The sequence below is a fragment of the Calonectris borealis genome, chromosome 4, assembly GCF_964195595.1.
Source record: "Calonectris borealis chromosome 4, bCalBor7.hap1.2, whole genome shotgun sequence".
NCBI classification, from domain to species: domain Eukaryota; kingdom Metazoa; phylum Chordata; class Aves; order Procellariiformes; family Procellariidae; genus Calonectris; species Calonectris borealis.
Window position 1 is genome coordinate 35,999,300 of NC_134315.1, and position 15,354 is coordinate 36,014,653.

General features: G+C 40.1%; 1 protein-coding gene across 1 annotated transcript in view; it reads left to right on the plus strand.

The window, feature by feature from the left end:
* The window catches only part of FAT1 (FAT atypical cadherin 1), a 111,477-nt gene extending 108,580 nt beyond the window's left edge, over positions 1–2,897 (plus strand). The window contains exons 27-28 of the mRNA XM_075149213.1: positions 456–491; positions 1,426–2,897. Coding sequence (XP_075005314.1) covers positions 456–491; positions 1,426–2,051 — 662 coding nt within the window. The 3' untranslated portion in view covers positions 2,052–2,897. The remainder of the gene's footprint in view (positions 1–455; positions 492–1,425) is intronic.
* Positions 2,898–15,354: the final 12,457 nt, after the last annotated feature.

Consider the following 15,354-nt stretch of genomic DNA (forward strand, 5'->3'; position numbering starts at 1 on the left):
GTGTATGGAAGCTAGATACTAAAGGGAGAGAGAGTTCCCATGTTTACATGAGATACTTGAAAGTGTAAGTCCTAATAGATGCAGCCTGTATCAAAAAACAAGGGGGGATACAAGGAAAGAAAAATATCAGACGAAAACTTGTTACCCTTTTTAGCAGAAGTCCTAAATCTACTGATATGAGGATTTCAGCAAACTACAGACTGCAGATTTTGCCACTACACAGCCGAGTCCCAGGTGTTCTGTACATTAACTCAGTAGCTATTCTACAGTTCAAGTCTAACAAAGAAGGAGCCCAGGAGAAAAAAAAAAAGCCGACTTTACTACTGCTAAGTAAACTGGACAAAAGCAGCATGAACATCATAGTGACAGTCATTGTTTGTCTTCACATCGGTTCTACTATTTGATTCCTAACTACAGATGTTTTCTCCTTTTTCTTCTCATTCTGCCACCTAAAGAATCTTTTGCTGTTCCTGACCTCAGCAATTCAAGAGGTGACTTCTGCATGCAGTTCATTGATGTTCACCAAAATATTTCTGTTAATCCTTGGTTTTAACACAGACTTACTATCAGTTGCTTGCTGTGCATTTGTCTGTGCAGTGATTACTCTTTACTAGATTTGCACCTTATTACAATTCTATATTATTTTCCTTTTTTGGTGTTCAGATGAGAAAAACAATTATTTTTTAATGAGATTAGACTTACATCTAGTTTCCAGCAGACGAATACAAACTTACTCAAGGGGAGTTTGCAAGAGAGGATCAAGTTCGGTCATTTATGCATGATTAAGCTTGATTTTCCTGTTTTGTTCTTGTATTTGAATGTGGAATGTCTTTACTAATAGTCAAAGATTTTTATCGGAGGTGTGGCAGTTATTGAGGAGCTATCGGCATTTTGTGAAATTAACAATTCAATTAAGGGGTAAAGTCGTTTTAAATGGTCTAGATACTTTACCAATTAGAAATTACTTCTTTTACATATGAAAAGCATGGTTTATATATGCTAAATATATTCTTAAGAAAAACAGGCAGCTGTAAGCACCCTAACTGTAATTACTCAACAACAATAGATTAAGAATTTAGCTGCACCAGGGAGTCTGTTGGTTCTTTGCTATCCAGTGAACAATTCCATACCATTATGTATTGTGACAGCACATTCCATAGGTGACCTACAGCTCCTCCCATGTTAGGTGAGATGTCTGAGAAAATGTAAAAGTTAAAGTGTGAATGACGCAATATCTAATGCATGGCATAATGTAAAGTTGTGTTGAATGTCTTTGTGGAACCGGGGCAAACTGCTCTCTAATTAACAAGTAGTGTCCTAATCACAGCGACTGCATTGTCTTAATACATGTGTTGACTTCTCAGTTCAGACTAATTTGAAGACAAGATACTAATACTTTTTTTTTTTTTTAAATTAACTTTTCAGGTTATCACTGGGATACATCAGACTGGATGCCAAGTGTTCAGTTGCCAGGTATCCAAGAGTATCCAAATTACGAAGTGGTTGAGGAGTCAGCTCCCCTCTACACTGATCCAAATGCCATCGATACAGACTATTACCCTGGCGGTTATGACATAGAAAGTGATTTTCCACCTCCACCTGATGACTTCCCTGCACCTGATGAGCTTCCACCATTGCCACCAGAATACAGCGACCAGTTGGAGTCAATACAGCCACCCAGAGACATACCAGCCATAGGTAGCTTGGGTTCTTCTACAAGAAGCAGGCAGAGATTTAACCTTAATCAGTACCTTCCCCATCACTATCCTGCAGACATGTCAGAACCTCAGACCACAACCAGTGGTGTCAACGGCAGTTACAGAGAACCTTATGCTCCTTACACATTAGGGTACAATAGAGACTTTGAAGCACCCGCTGTAGACAACATGTCCATGTCTGTGTATGCTTCCACAGCTTCATGCTCTGATGTGTCAGCATGCTGTGAAATGGAGTCTGAAGTCATGATGAGCGACTATGAGAGTGGAGACGATGGTCATTTTGAAGATGTGAAAATTCCTCCACTTGACTCCCAGCAACATACAGAAGTCTGACACACTCAACAAAAGTGCCTGGACTCTAACAAACTTTATCAATTCTAGAACAACTTTCAAGAGCTTTTTTATTTTTTTTCTTTTTCCCAGTCACAGTGTATGCTTTTGTTTCAGTGAGCTAAACTGGCATGGCAGTATTGGATCATGCGGTTCATTTCACTAAATCAGCCTATTTCCATTTCCTGACCTACTGTAATTGGACAGTTCCAAGATTTCCATTGGCTGTGCCATTTCTGAGCATCCTTTTTGTACTTGCATTGTCTATGTTAAAAAAAAAATCACATACCACTTCTCCATGTTAGCATGATGCATATATTTATATAGTTCTAATGCAATTAATTTTCTCCTACTTTTGTAAATTTTATGTACAGTTTTGATTTTAATAGTTTTAACTAGATTTTGTAGATATTTTGTGAATTTGTTTTCCACTGAAACTAGTGGTGTTAGTGTGCCGTTAAAAGCTAGCACCCTGACTTATTATAATCAGGGCGTCACTGTATGTATTCCCCCAAAAACTAAGGTTTGACATTTCATTATAAAAAAATTCAACATATTCACACAGTTCCAGTTGTACATAGGTTAGGTCCGATATTTTTCTGGGTCAGCTACATGGAAATGTCTTAAATGGGTTGCTGTATTTTAGAACTTCAAACATTTTTTTTTCCCTTCTTGGAAAGTGTGTTGGGGACCCTCTACATACCAGTTTAGAACCAAAACCACCATGACACAGTTTTTATAGTGTCTGTATATTTGTGATCCAATGGTCTTGTAAAGGTTTTTACTGAAAATTACCATTAGCCAGTCTTTCTTACTGACAATAAATTATTAATAAAATACTTTAGCTTTGCTCTGTGTATCTCTATTATATATAATTGACAAAGCATTCAGTGCAGCATTTTTAAGTCTGTAAATGTTTTGTACTGTATTAAGTTACTTGCTCCAAGCAACACATTTTCCTCTCCTGAGAGCTCAAACTGCAGCTATGTTAGAGATGCTCACTAGATGGCAGTGTGTGTCTACTTAATGGTGTTTTAAAAAGTAATCGGGCCAGTATGAATAAAGATTGATGGGTGTCAAACTTCAGTAGCCTTCTCGGTAGTTTGCATTTTTCTTTAAACATACAATATCAGCTATGTAAATTACTGAGTATTTTTTCTGAAGTCCCAAAAATATATACAGAAAAAACCCCAAGCTCTTTAAAGCAGTTTCTTTCTTTCTTAATCACCTGATTAGTTATTTTCATGAATACTTGTCCCTTGATTGTGCATTTGCATGCTGAAATCTGAGTTTGTGATAAATACATTGGGGTTTTTATGCAATTATATTTCAGTTGCAGTTTCTTGCATTAAGTTCACAGTAGAAGTTTACCTTGAAGAAGTCAAGAGAAGATACAGTTTGGCCTATATATTATCCAGCTGCTTTTCTGACTAAAAAAAAAAAAACAAAGCCTGTAACAAAGTTCTCTAGCATAAATTTGCCCTGAGGGTAAGCTAAAGGCATAAGATGACTGTCTTCTGCCTCTTGCATGAGGGACACTAAGTTCAGATTTCCTAGCACATTAGTGAATTTTTAATATAGCCTGGAAGCCTCTGTTTTTTTCCTACTGTCTCATAAAATTCTGTAGCCTGGAAAGGTACAATATCAGACTCTCTCAGGCAGAAGAGCTAAGCCTAGGCCTTCTACTATCTGGGGGAACAGAGTACTGGATTTGTATTTGGAGTGCTATTTACACACAAAATGGAACAATGCCCAGCCTGGCAGCTGTATAATGGAAATGGATGGATTACAGGACAGAGCCAAGAGCCAGGCACGGACATTTCTCAGTGTTAACTTGCTCATATGCAGGTAAGAATCTCATGATTTATGTAAAAAAGCTAAAAATTAATGGGTTTAAAACCATGTTCTGGCTGTAAGGTGCAATGTTCGCCTGGATAATGAAGAGTTTTTTTATACATTTGGGCCCAGTGTTAGCATTTTCTTATTTAATAGCTTTAAAAGAATCTTAGAGAACTGTGAGTAAAGGGTATCATTCACTCTATAGTAGTTAGGATCACTGCTTAAGGTCCATCTTGAGCTAGGAAAGTTCAGCTTAGTGGCAGTTCTGCTCAAGATTTCATAATACATGCTGTTCAGTAGGAGAGGAAGACACTGCACAGCCTTGCATCATTTCTCTGTTGATAAAAGACTCCCAGTACAGATGAAAGCCTGCCCTACAAATACATTTTCTTAAGTTACTCATTTACAGCAGAAAGGTCTGAACACGGATTTTTAAAATTGAGAAATGTGAAGGACAGGAATATCAACACAAGTATACTTTTATTCATAGTACGGTGAACTGAAGGCTAATGTAGAACACCGTGCTGAAAACGAGCAATGTCTCATTACTCTGCAAGGAGACTCCAAGTCAGCTTAAGAAAACCTTATGTTGAAAGGATCAGAATATCCTTCCACCCCCCCGCCCTTCACAAGAACTGTGCTGCGAGGCAACATGCAACACCCAGGTTATACTTCACTGCAGAAGACAAGAGGACATCATAGCAGTCACTTACGGAAGTAACAGGCAGTTTCAACTCCACAACAGCTTTGCAGTTGGTGAGTAAAGCAAGACCACGTTAAACAAATGCTCCCTTTGTAGAAGTACCAGGAGCTATTATCACCTAATTCACGTCCAGTAAGCATGATTAAACCTGTTTTCCCACACAGCACTACAGCAATCTACAAGACCAAGCTGGTGACATTTTTAACCCAATTAAAACACTGACACAGCAGAGCATGGCTGTTTGACTCAATAGTAGTCCAACACATTCAAAAGCATTGGCCAGATGATTTATTTTATGAGCCAAACATTTTAAAATAGGCGACTTCAGTGAGGTCATACATTCAAGTCCTCATAGTTACTGTTAATGTGTTTTATCTAACTCCTTATACAGATTTTTAAGTGGCTAAAAATAAATACAAACTTCATCTCTCAGCTTTTGAGTAGTTGGCATATGCAATTTATTAAAAGGTCTTAAAGGAATAGCTTGAATCACAGAACAGTTGAGTTTGGAAGGCATCTCTCAACTATCTCCAAGGATGGAGACCAAAACCTCTCTGGGCAACCTATTCCAGTGTTCATCCTCCCTCACAACAAGAGTTTTATGTTCAGATGCAGTTTCCTGTGTTTCAGTTTGTGCCCCTTGCCCCTTGTCCTGCCATAGGGCACCACTGAGAAGAGCCTGGTTCTGTCTTCTTTACATCTTCACATCAGATTTTTATAAACATTAATAAATTCCTCACTGAGCCTTCTCTTTTCCCAGACTGAACAGTCCCAGCTCTCTCACCCTCTCCTCATATAAAAGAGGCTCCAGTCCCTTAATCATCATACCAGCCCCTTGCTGGACTCACTCTAGTTAACACCCTGTCTTTCTTGTACAGGAGAATGTGTAAGTTATTTTTTCTATTACTTATGAGCTAGTAGAATTTAAAGTTTTATTGAGCAGATTTGAGTCAAACTCATTGCTGTTCTGTCCAATCTACATTTTATTTGGAGTGTATGAAATGTCATCATTATGCCTTGGAGCAGAGGACAAATGGCAATTCTGCCTGATTAATAGTGTTGGAGGGAGAAACAACAGACAATCCTATAAACTTCTTTCACTCAATATTTAACACACACGTAGTCTGAGAACTCCAGGATAGAGGCATACACTTACTAGAAGGAACACAGCCAGAGAGTACCAGGCTTTGGCCCCTCCGCCAAGAATATTTCCTCAGGTTGTATTTTGGCATGAAATACACCTTAGATTGATTGTCCTCCATTCCCTTCTCTGCCCATTGCCTCTGTCAAGCAAGTACTGGCCCAAGCAACCAAGTCTAAGGAGAGTTCCTGCACTGCCCAAGGGATACAAATTTGAATCCAGTCAAGGCAAAGAAGGTATTAAATCAGTCCCTAACTGCAGAACACATACCCCACCCTTTTATTGGGGGGTGGGGGGGTGTATTGAGTGAAGAAGAGATGCATCACCTCTACCCTGAATCTTTAAAGCCCTTGAAGACAGTCGCAGGGAGTAGCCCATGCTCTGTCAGGGGTGACGCCTGACCCCTGTCTGCAGACAGAGACCAGCGCTGGCCAGATGCAGTTCACCACAGCGCCTAGGGTGACTCCGGGCTTTGTGTTCACAAGCTCTGTCCAGATGACAGCTCTGCACACTGAACACAGCTAACTGCCACGCCAAGGAGCCTAGGCACTTCACAGCAAAGCTCTGCGCACACTCCACACACAAAAGCCAGGCAGCCAAGAGGTGGGTGCCTCAGCTTCTTTTTCATAGCTCTTGCCAATTTTTAGCATTAAATGGCTTTCAAGCCCACACAAGCCTTCGTAAAAATATTAAAAAGATGAAGTCCCCATTAAACCAAGCACGCTGAAGCAGACATAAATTTTGGTAGCATTACTCATTCTTCCACAACTGGAGTGGAGGAGGAAAAAAAAAAAATTAAAAAAAAAAATCAGAGAAGCACAGTGCAACATCCAGTACAGCTGCAAAGCAGGTAAATGAGTTCTTTGCTTTGATCTCAGAGACAAAAGTTTGAGAAAGCTTATTAGAATTAATTTCCCCTCATGTAAGGTAGATTTCTGAACTTACTGATAACCAAAAGTTTATTGATCACCAATGCCCCAAATCCATTGCTAAATCTGATCCATGGAAGCATTCCAATCATAGCACAAATTATTTAATAAAACTTCACACACAAAAAAGTTAGGCATTTGCAGCAGTCACACAGGAGTCAAGGCTATCAGTACGAACATGTATATTAACTATTATAACAAGAGCAGTTTCATTTAAAGAGTTATCAAAACTGAGCCATATGCCTTTTAAACTTTTTGCTGCAGATGATCATTTCTCGGTTTCTTATTTTCTTCTATGTTTGGAGTAGAAGCCTTTGGTGTGAGGAAAAGCACTAAGAAGCCCAATTAGTGATAGTATGACTCATTCACATAATCCCCACGGTACCAATTGGAAAACATGCTAAGCAGGATTAATTGCTTTCAGAGCTTGCATTTAACTTTGAAGAAATACATAAGGAAAGATTGTGCTGTTGCATCAAAAAGTTTCCGTTTTCTAATTTCATATCTTTTTCTAGAGAACTTGAAGCACTGACAGTAATCTACAGCATAAGAGTTCAAATGCCTCCCATTTAAACAATGAATACCTTGTGATAGCCATATAGATAATAGAAACATCTGCTTTGAGTTTCACTGGGGGGGGGAGGGGAAGACCTCAACTCACAGAGAAAAAGGCTAAAAATATAATTAGCCTAGTAATTGGAGCTTGATTGTGTGTATTGAACTTTTTTGTTTTAAAGACAAACACTATTCTGTCCCACTGAAATTTCACAGAACTCACCTCCAAAAATTCAGTGTAGCTGTTCAGAAACACCTAGAAAGCAGGAGACCAAAGCTTACTTTGCCTGAGTTAGATTAGAGACTTAAAGTGTTTAAACCCGCATCTTTCAGTCATTACCTGCCTTGAGAGCTCCTGCTGAGGAAGCCAGAAAGCTTCTAGCCTGGGCAATGGGAAAAGATAAAGACAAAAGATGCACCTTGTGTCCCAACAAAACAACAGTGTCAGAACAAAAAACAACCCCACACACACACACACACACCCCCCACATCAACAACAAAACAAACTTATCAGCTCAGAGCCAGATATGCACAGAAGCAAAGTGTGAGGAATTTTGAAAAATCAGAGGAAAACAGCTACTGAAAGTAGAAAGCAGCTGAGGCAGAGAGAGGTTTTGCTTTAAGTCCAAGAAAGTATATTCTAACAACAGGTTCAAAGTCTTTAGTAGGCCATGTCTTAGGTATTTTAGACACTTAAATTTGTAGCCTAGAGGTGTCCTCTGATTTAGTGTGGGCTAATTCTTGCTCCGTGTGCAAGCTTTTCTGAGCGCTAGATGCAGAGCTGTGTTCCTCAAGTTGAAGTCCCATCTTACTTTGGAGATGGCAGCCCAGAGAGGCTTGCTCTTGATAGCCTTAAGGAGGAAAATAATTTCCTCTTAACAGAGCTACTAGAATCCATACTGTATTGCTGCCACGACTTTCCTATCGGTCACCCTAAAAATCCCACAATAAGTATTTTAACATCATGAGGAAGAGAGGCAGACTCAAGATTAAGCCTCCTTGGTCTTGGGGGGACAGCAGTTCATTTCCCCTCCGCTTCCTCAGTTCCATTTGAGGTTAGTAAATCCTGTTGCCAAAACCCTGCTAAACAGTCCTCAGCCACTTTGCAGATCAGCAAAAGTCCCTCCCCTCTTAACCCCACAGCACAAGCACGCAGGAGGGCGGGCTGAATTTATATTCCCAGAAGGCAATGGTATTCACAAGTGGAGAAAAGGTCTTGCGTTAAGGGGCTGACATTCAGCTCAGACTGTACCTGGATTCAGACGTTACAGTGTCACCCCTCAAACAAGGAAAATGTACAGTTATGCTGTACTTTAAATGCCAGAGATTATTTCCCTATATCTGGAGTGAAACATGTTATTTTAAACAGCCCTGATCTCTAGGGGGTTTTCTCCCCTTAACTGTAACTAGTCAATTTCTTTGGGAAAAGGCAGAAATATCTTCCTCCGATTTCATATTCCATTTAACCACTCTGCCAGAAACTTGTTTAAAACAATCTATTTTAGGACCCTATACAGAGAAGAATGGTCTTCAGTGAAAAAAAAAAAGACACGAAAAAGTCCAGCTTGGCTGATCTCTCACAACAGGCTTAGAGTCTTAAAGAAAGCTTGGAACAAACAAGTTTTACAAACTCTACAGATAGATAAAAGAGGATGCTATAAGTATAGAGGATATATTGAACAGTTCAGTCCATGTCCAGGGACTAGTGTACAAGGTTGAAAACACCTCATTTCTGTACTGGGCTTAAGTAGGCTTTGCCGTTAAGAATAGCTAAACACACTAACATCCATTAATAGCCAAAAACCTACAAATTCTCAAAGATGATGAGAAAGTTTTAATCCCTTGCCATTAAAAACAATGGAGACTAACATGATTTTTGCCTCTATCAGTTTGGATCACAAAAACAATCGTGCTTCACTCCTTTTGGAGCAGTTCTGTTAGTCTTGCTTCCCATTAAATCAGAAAGAAAAAGCCTTTTGCTTTACTGAATCAAATTAAGTCTATTTATGTATAAACAGAGGCAAAATGAGACTCATGGTGACTGAGGTGAGTGGGGTTTCTGGCACTGAGGAAGCATGAAGAAGAACAGAGATCATCTTGACAAAATCTGTCCCTAACCACTTCAAGAAGGAATCCTCTGGTGAACTGAGCATTTCAGAGTAATTCACAATTAATATCTTCACTGCTCCATGTTTCCAACATATCATTCGTTTACCACAAGGTTAACTCTATAGTACCTTACCTCAAGGTAGGTAGGGTACCTATCCTATCCATGGTTCCCATTTGAACACCCTCACAATGTGCAACATCTTTCAACCTTGTCCCTGTCAGCAAGTCCTCCACAGCACAAAACACAAACCCCTAGGAATAAAAGCAGCTCTTGAACTTGTCCTTTGCAGTACACAGTACCCAATGAGTAATAATACTGTTGAAGACAGTCTTTAACAAAAGAAAGCTTAGTTTTAAAACTTTGTAGGAGCATCAAAAGCCCAAACTTCTTATTGCCATGATCAAAAACATCCAAACAACACAGAAGTGAGCAAGCTTTTTAAAGAGGGCTAACAGACACAGATAAAAGGCAATTCTTAGCAGAGATTTTACAAAGTTGTCATATTGGCAAGCTTGTACCGTTTATCTCAACAAGACTTGAAAGACAAAAAGGAGACTGGCATGGTACAACAGTAAAGCAAGGAAGGCTATGAACAACTTAGAAGAAATACTCTGGGAGGTTGAAGTTGTACAAAAGTGAGGAAAATAAGAAGAAACGAACTCTGGCAAATGCAGTGCAGAGTAAGACTATCTGGAAATGTTTGAGGAACAATTTGCAGACGTCAAAAATTAAACGTGAAAAGCAGAAAGTTCTGCTGGAGAATCTATAAATATAAAACCAGTGGGAGATCAAGGTGTAACAGGAACCGCGGAGAATTCAAGATTAACAGATATTTTCCCCACTGCATCTATGTCTACTGTGGTTTCGGTTGAGAGATTTCACTGCTTTCCAATGTCTTAACATGAAGGATCACATAATAGAAGGATATTAATAATGAGAATAAGAAGTATCAAGACAATGTGGCACTGACTCAACACTTTTAAAGCACCTAAATATCAGAGGCCCATGTTATCTGGGGCACAGCCAACTAAAACTGCCTCAGGACCACAAGACTGGCCACTGACACAGACAGGACACCGAGCAAGATGAACCAAGTACCAGTTCCCATGGATGCAGCATTTAAGAAAGAATGCAAATGCTGCAGAAGCAGCAGCAAACAGGTAAACTGAGATTGTCAAACTGGACAATCTGGTCCACTGCTTGTAAAATGAGAACTGAATCAAATCACATAGCACCAGTCTGGGCATTTGCAGATTCTCTGCACAATCCTTTCATGTTTTCTTTGTTCTTACATATAAGAGACAAAAGAGCACCCATCAACATGACCATTACCAAAAACGTTCATCCAAACAGCTGGGTCTTATCTAACGTAAAAGCAGATCTCACACAGGCACTGTGATGGTAGGAGTGCAGTCAACATCAGGGGACAAAACCTGCACATTTCTGCTTTTGTTCAGATAGTCGTGGTACAGGGACAGAAATTCAGGTTCAGGTAAAAATATTAGATTATAATTACTACCCAAAGATAACCAGAGGAGTATTCCCTGAAAAAAAAGATTTATACAGCAGCCAGCTCTGACTTTGAAAGTGGAAAAACAGAAAAAAAAACCAGAGTCCTTTATGTAAAGTAGAGTTTTTACCAAGGTTCCCCACAAAAAGACAACTGTTCTAGCAGTTTGGAGCTCTGAATAAAGGTGTAGAAGAGACTTGTACTAGTGCCTTCTCCTGGTTTTTGTGAATTATTTCAGTTCTGTTCCTTCACTGTTTTGTTAACAAGGTGCTTTGCTTTTAAGATGAAAGAAAAGTTCACTTGACCCAAGGGTGGTTTGGGGTGGGTTGTTTTATTTTTTTTGTGTTCATTTCAGCAAGATACAGGCGCTTCCATGCAGCTGTACTAAATGAGTTTTCAGTTTGCTGTCTGAACCAGGGAGAAGTTATTTTTACTGCCCTGTTTCTGAAATTGCTTTTCATCTCCATTATTATACGGCAATACTGTTGGCTATGTCCTACAATGAAGTTCCTTCTACACTTTTCTAAGGCAACACAATACTGAAAAAATGTTATTTCCTCCACTAGAAACAAAGCTTTGCAGAAATCACAGCTCCAAGAACACTCTTTACATAGTTTTGTTATTACGTTAATTTGCAGTTTCAAATCTTAAAAGTGATAGAATCATAAAGGTTGGAAAAGACCTCTAAGACCATCGAGTCCAACCATCAACCCAACACCACCATGCCCACTACACCATGTCCCTAAGCGCCTCATCTACACATCTTTTAAATACTTCCAGGGATGGTGACTCAACCACTTCCCTGGGCAGCCTGTTCCAAGGCCTGACCAAAGGCCTTGAGCAGCAAAGTATTAGTTGTAATTTAAAACCTCTTACTACTTCAGGTATTAGCTCTAGTCATCCCTTTTTCTATCCCTCCTTCAGGTAACTTTAAATATAAATCACTACAAAGGCCAATAAAACAAGTAAAGATTATATCAAACTCTACAGACTGAAGTTAGTAATGCAGCATCTCAAAGCATACAGACTGTAAGAATACATAAAATAAAACTGAATTATGGTTGTTTTCCCTTTCAGGGAACATCATAGGTGAAAGGAGGAGCTTGCTTCTTCCTAATACTCCTTCTATGCACTTGGATTACTATACAGTAGAAATTAATCCAGACTCAAAGTGTCTTTTCATTAGGATTTACGAAGCCAAACATACGTTCTAGTCAACTAATAATAAATAACTATTATGTTAGATACACTTATGACTTGACAAGATTTTATCCACCAATATTTTTATATTTCAGCTCCACATTCAAAGGAAAGGTGTGACAAATCCAGATCAGTAGCCAACACCAACACAGGGCAATGCAACAAACTGACAGGTTTGAAAAACACTGGCAACCATAACGCTGGCACTCGAGCCTAAAGATCTTCCTACTTTTTCAGATTCCAGTTCTTTCATTCTCTATTGCTTGTGCTTCCTCCTGAGCATTTCAGAAGCATCTCATACAGCTCAAAACACACAGGTACACTCACAGTGTTTGGAGAAATATTAATTACTTTTGGCAAGATGGAACATTTCTCCAACATCATCTTCCTTTGATAAGTTAGACCTCACCACTACAAAGTGCCCCTCCTTCAAAGTACACTACTGGACCAGTAAAACCAACAATAAAAAACCCAACAGGAATCTTGGAGATTTTAAGGGTTCAGTTCTCACTGCAACACATACCATGCACGCTCCTGGAGGGGCCAGTGCCCCCACGTAGCGCTCGCTGCTGGCCAGTCACTTCCTTCCCAACCATTTCTCTTTATGAGACTAGGTAATACCTCTGCTCACATTTCTCCCCTCTAAAAGTCCAGTTCTGTCTCTCGTTTAGGTACTTCACTTCCCTAACTCTACCTGCAGGCTATTTTCCGGAGCACATCCCAGCAGGAGCTCAGTGTGCAGGGGAGGAGCCGGTGGTCTGGCATTGCAGCCAGGCAGATTTCTGAGATTCCCTCTATCGTTATTTCTTTCCTTCCTTCTGCTGTTCACTCTGACTAATGCTGCTGCCCCTGAGGCAGCTGTAGACCCTGCAGGCAGCAAGCAGAGCCATCCCCCAGAATTCATACTTCCATTCCGCCGCAGCTCGGGAGCCTGTTTGACCAGTGCTGCTTATATGGAAACCCTGGATGCCAAAAGCTCTTGCGATCACAAGGGGCCGCTGTTAACCGTTACAATGAAGACAAGAGGGTTTGGAAAGCACTGCATGCATCAACATCAAGCAAAATTCATGACATCAGAGTAATGAAATTGAGTGCTCAGAAATGCTGTAGCATATAAGACATAGGTTTCTTACAGATAGAGATGCTTTTTTTTTGTATAGGATTTGGATTACTGCTACTGTTATCAGGGAACAAGAATTAGTGTACCACTATTTTGCTACTTATTAAGAAGCCATAGAATTACAAGTAACACTTGAACTGACCTTTGTAGCGCAGATGGCATGTCAGCCTGAATTAGTGAAACTGGATATTATACAGCAAGACTGTCATGATTGCCTGGTATACAAATTAGCAAAGAAAACTCTTCCCTGGGGAAAACAAACACATAAAGACTTAAAACAAAAGTAATGTGCGTGAGAGCTGCGGTCATAGCCAAAACACAGGATCTGACACTGAATGACACTGGACAGATGAAAGACACCCAAGGGACCACTGTGTTTCAGATCTTAGGATGACACCAGACTGCACAGCTGAGAGCTCATCACCCAGCACTGCATATATCTGGTCTGACACACCTAGAGCAATACTACCTTTACGATTATTTATATTACCAAAGCAGCATGACAGTAAGGGAACTGCAGTCTGAAGCCGATTCGTAAATATTCTCTGAAGCATCTAAAAAGTATTTATTCCTAGCTAGAATTAATATATAAATGGATTTCAAAACGACTGCAATTTCTCCTTCAACTTGTGATCACAATACCAGACTGGTTCCTTGTGCTTAAAGTATCAGTTCAAAGATGTCTCTACTATTCTGTTGTTACTAACAACTTAGGAACTGGCCCAGCTGAGTTGTCAGCCTCCCAGGCTGAAGGAGCTGCACTCAGCATTTTGATCTACATGTCTGGTTGTGCTCAGTGTTGCTTGGGTAGGAGAAATACCCAACACACTACTCATAAGAGCTAGAATTACAGAACATCGTTCTCGTTGAACTTTAGTGCACCAACAAAATGCTGGTGCAGCTGCAGAGAGGGGTCCCTCCTCCCATTTTAGAGGATCAGGCATCATTAAGGATGAAGCAGTGACTACCCTATTCCTCTGAGGTAACAAGGATTTAAACAGGAAAGCAAATCAGCAAAGGCTTATCATAAAATTACTACATAGAGCTGCACAAACTGATTGGAGGTGGGCATTAGAAGGAACAGTAGCCAGTCCAGATTCTGCTTCATTAAACAATATCAAAAAACATTATGACATATCTTCTTCAGGACAGTAATAAGACCAACAGAAGCAAGTCACAGTGAGACCTGGACTGATATCCATTCCTTCATCATGCTTACACACATCTCCATCTCCACCTCCTTTTAAGAAAACTGAATTAGAAAATACAGAGATTTGGTCAGTCTGGCCTCTCGTGCTGCCGTGTAGCAGCTGGCTCACCTCCCTTCTTCAAGTCAGCCCCCAAAGCAGCTCAGGTCTTTGCAGGATTCCCACTTCCCTCACAACTCCAGGAAGACAAGCAGCCCTTTTGCAGCTCACCTCTGCTGGAGGAGTTACCCCCAGCAAACCTTCTCCCCTCTGCCTGTTTCCAAATGAAGGCTGCCAATCTCTCCTACACCTGTGTCTCATAGCCTTAATCCTACCCAACCCTCAGGTGCAGCCCAGGGCACTGAGGACACCCACTCTTATTAACCCCTTCATACCAACATGCAGTGTTTAATGCAAAGCTTCATAGAAGTAAGTTTTCAGCAGGGATCTAAAGAAAGTCCACATGACAATGTGGATGGGGGCGGGCAGGGAGAAAGCAAACAGGATTTCAGGGTTTTGTGGCTTCAATTACAAAGGTTTAAAAGGGAAGAAGTAACAGGCCTTTTACCATTAGGACTGTGCACAAGCAGCACCTGTAAGCTGAAAGTGTAGTCCTCTGCTTTATTAGTCATCTAAACAGACAGAAGTTGATGTCAGAATGGGACAGATTAATTCCCTTCCGAACACATGTGTTGCAGTTTGCCTAAAACCTCTATGTGTTTCCTTCAACCATGACCCCACTGTTCAAATTCCCACCCTGGCTAATCTCCGGGTTGAACACCTCCTTCCTGCCACTGTGTATTTGCAGTCTTCACAGAACAATAAGCAGCACCACATTATCCTTGAAGATTCATCCTTTTTCCCCTGGTAAATCCCCTTGTTAGCTCATCTAGCTTGTTAAAGAAATTCTCTTCCTATATTTACTTCGTATGAATTTAGGTCAACAATAACAACATTTTTCAATGTACATATTTGTTTGTTTAGAGTTCCTTTTCTTAAATTGTTCACCCTT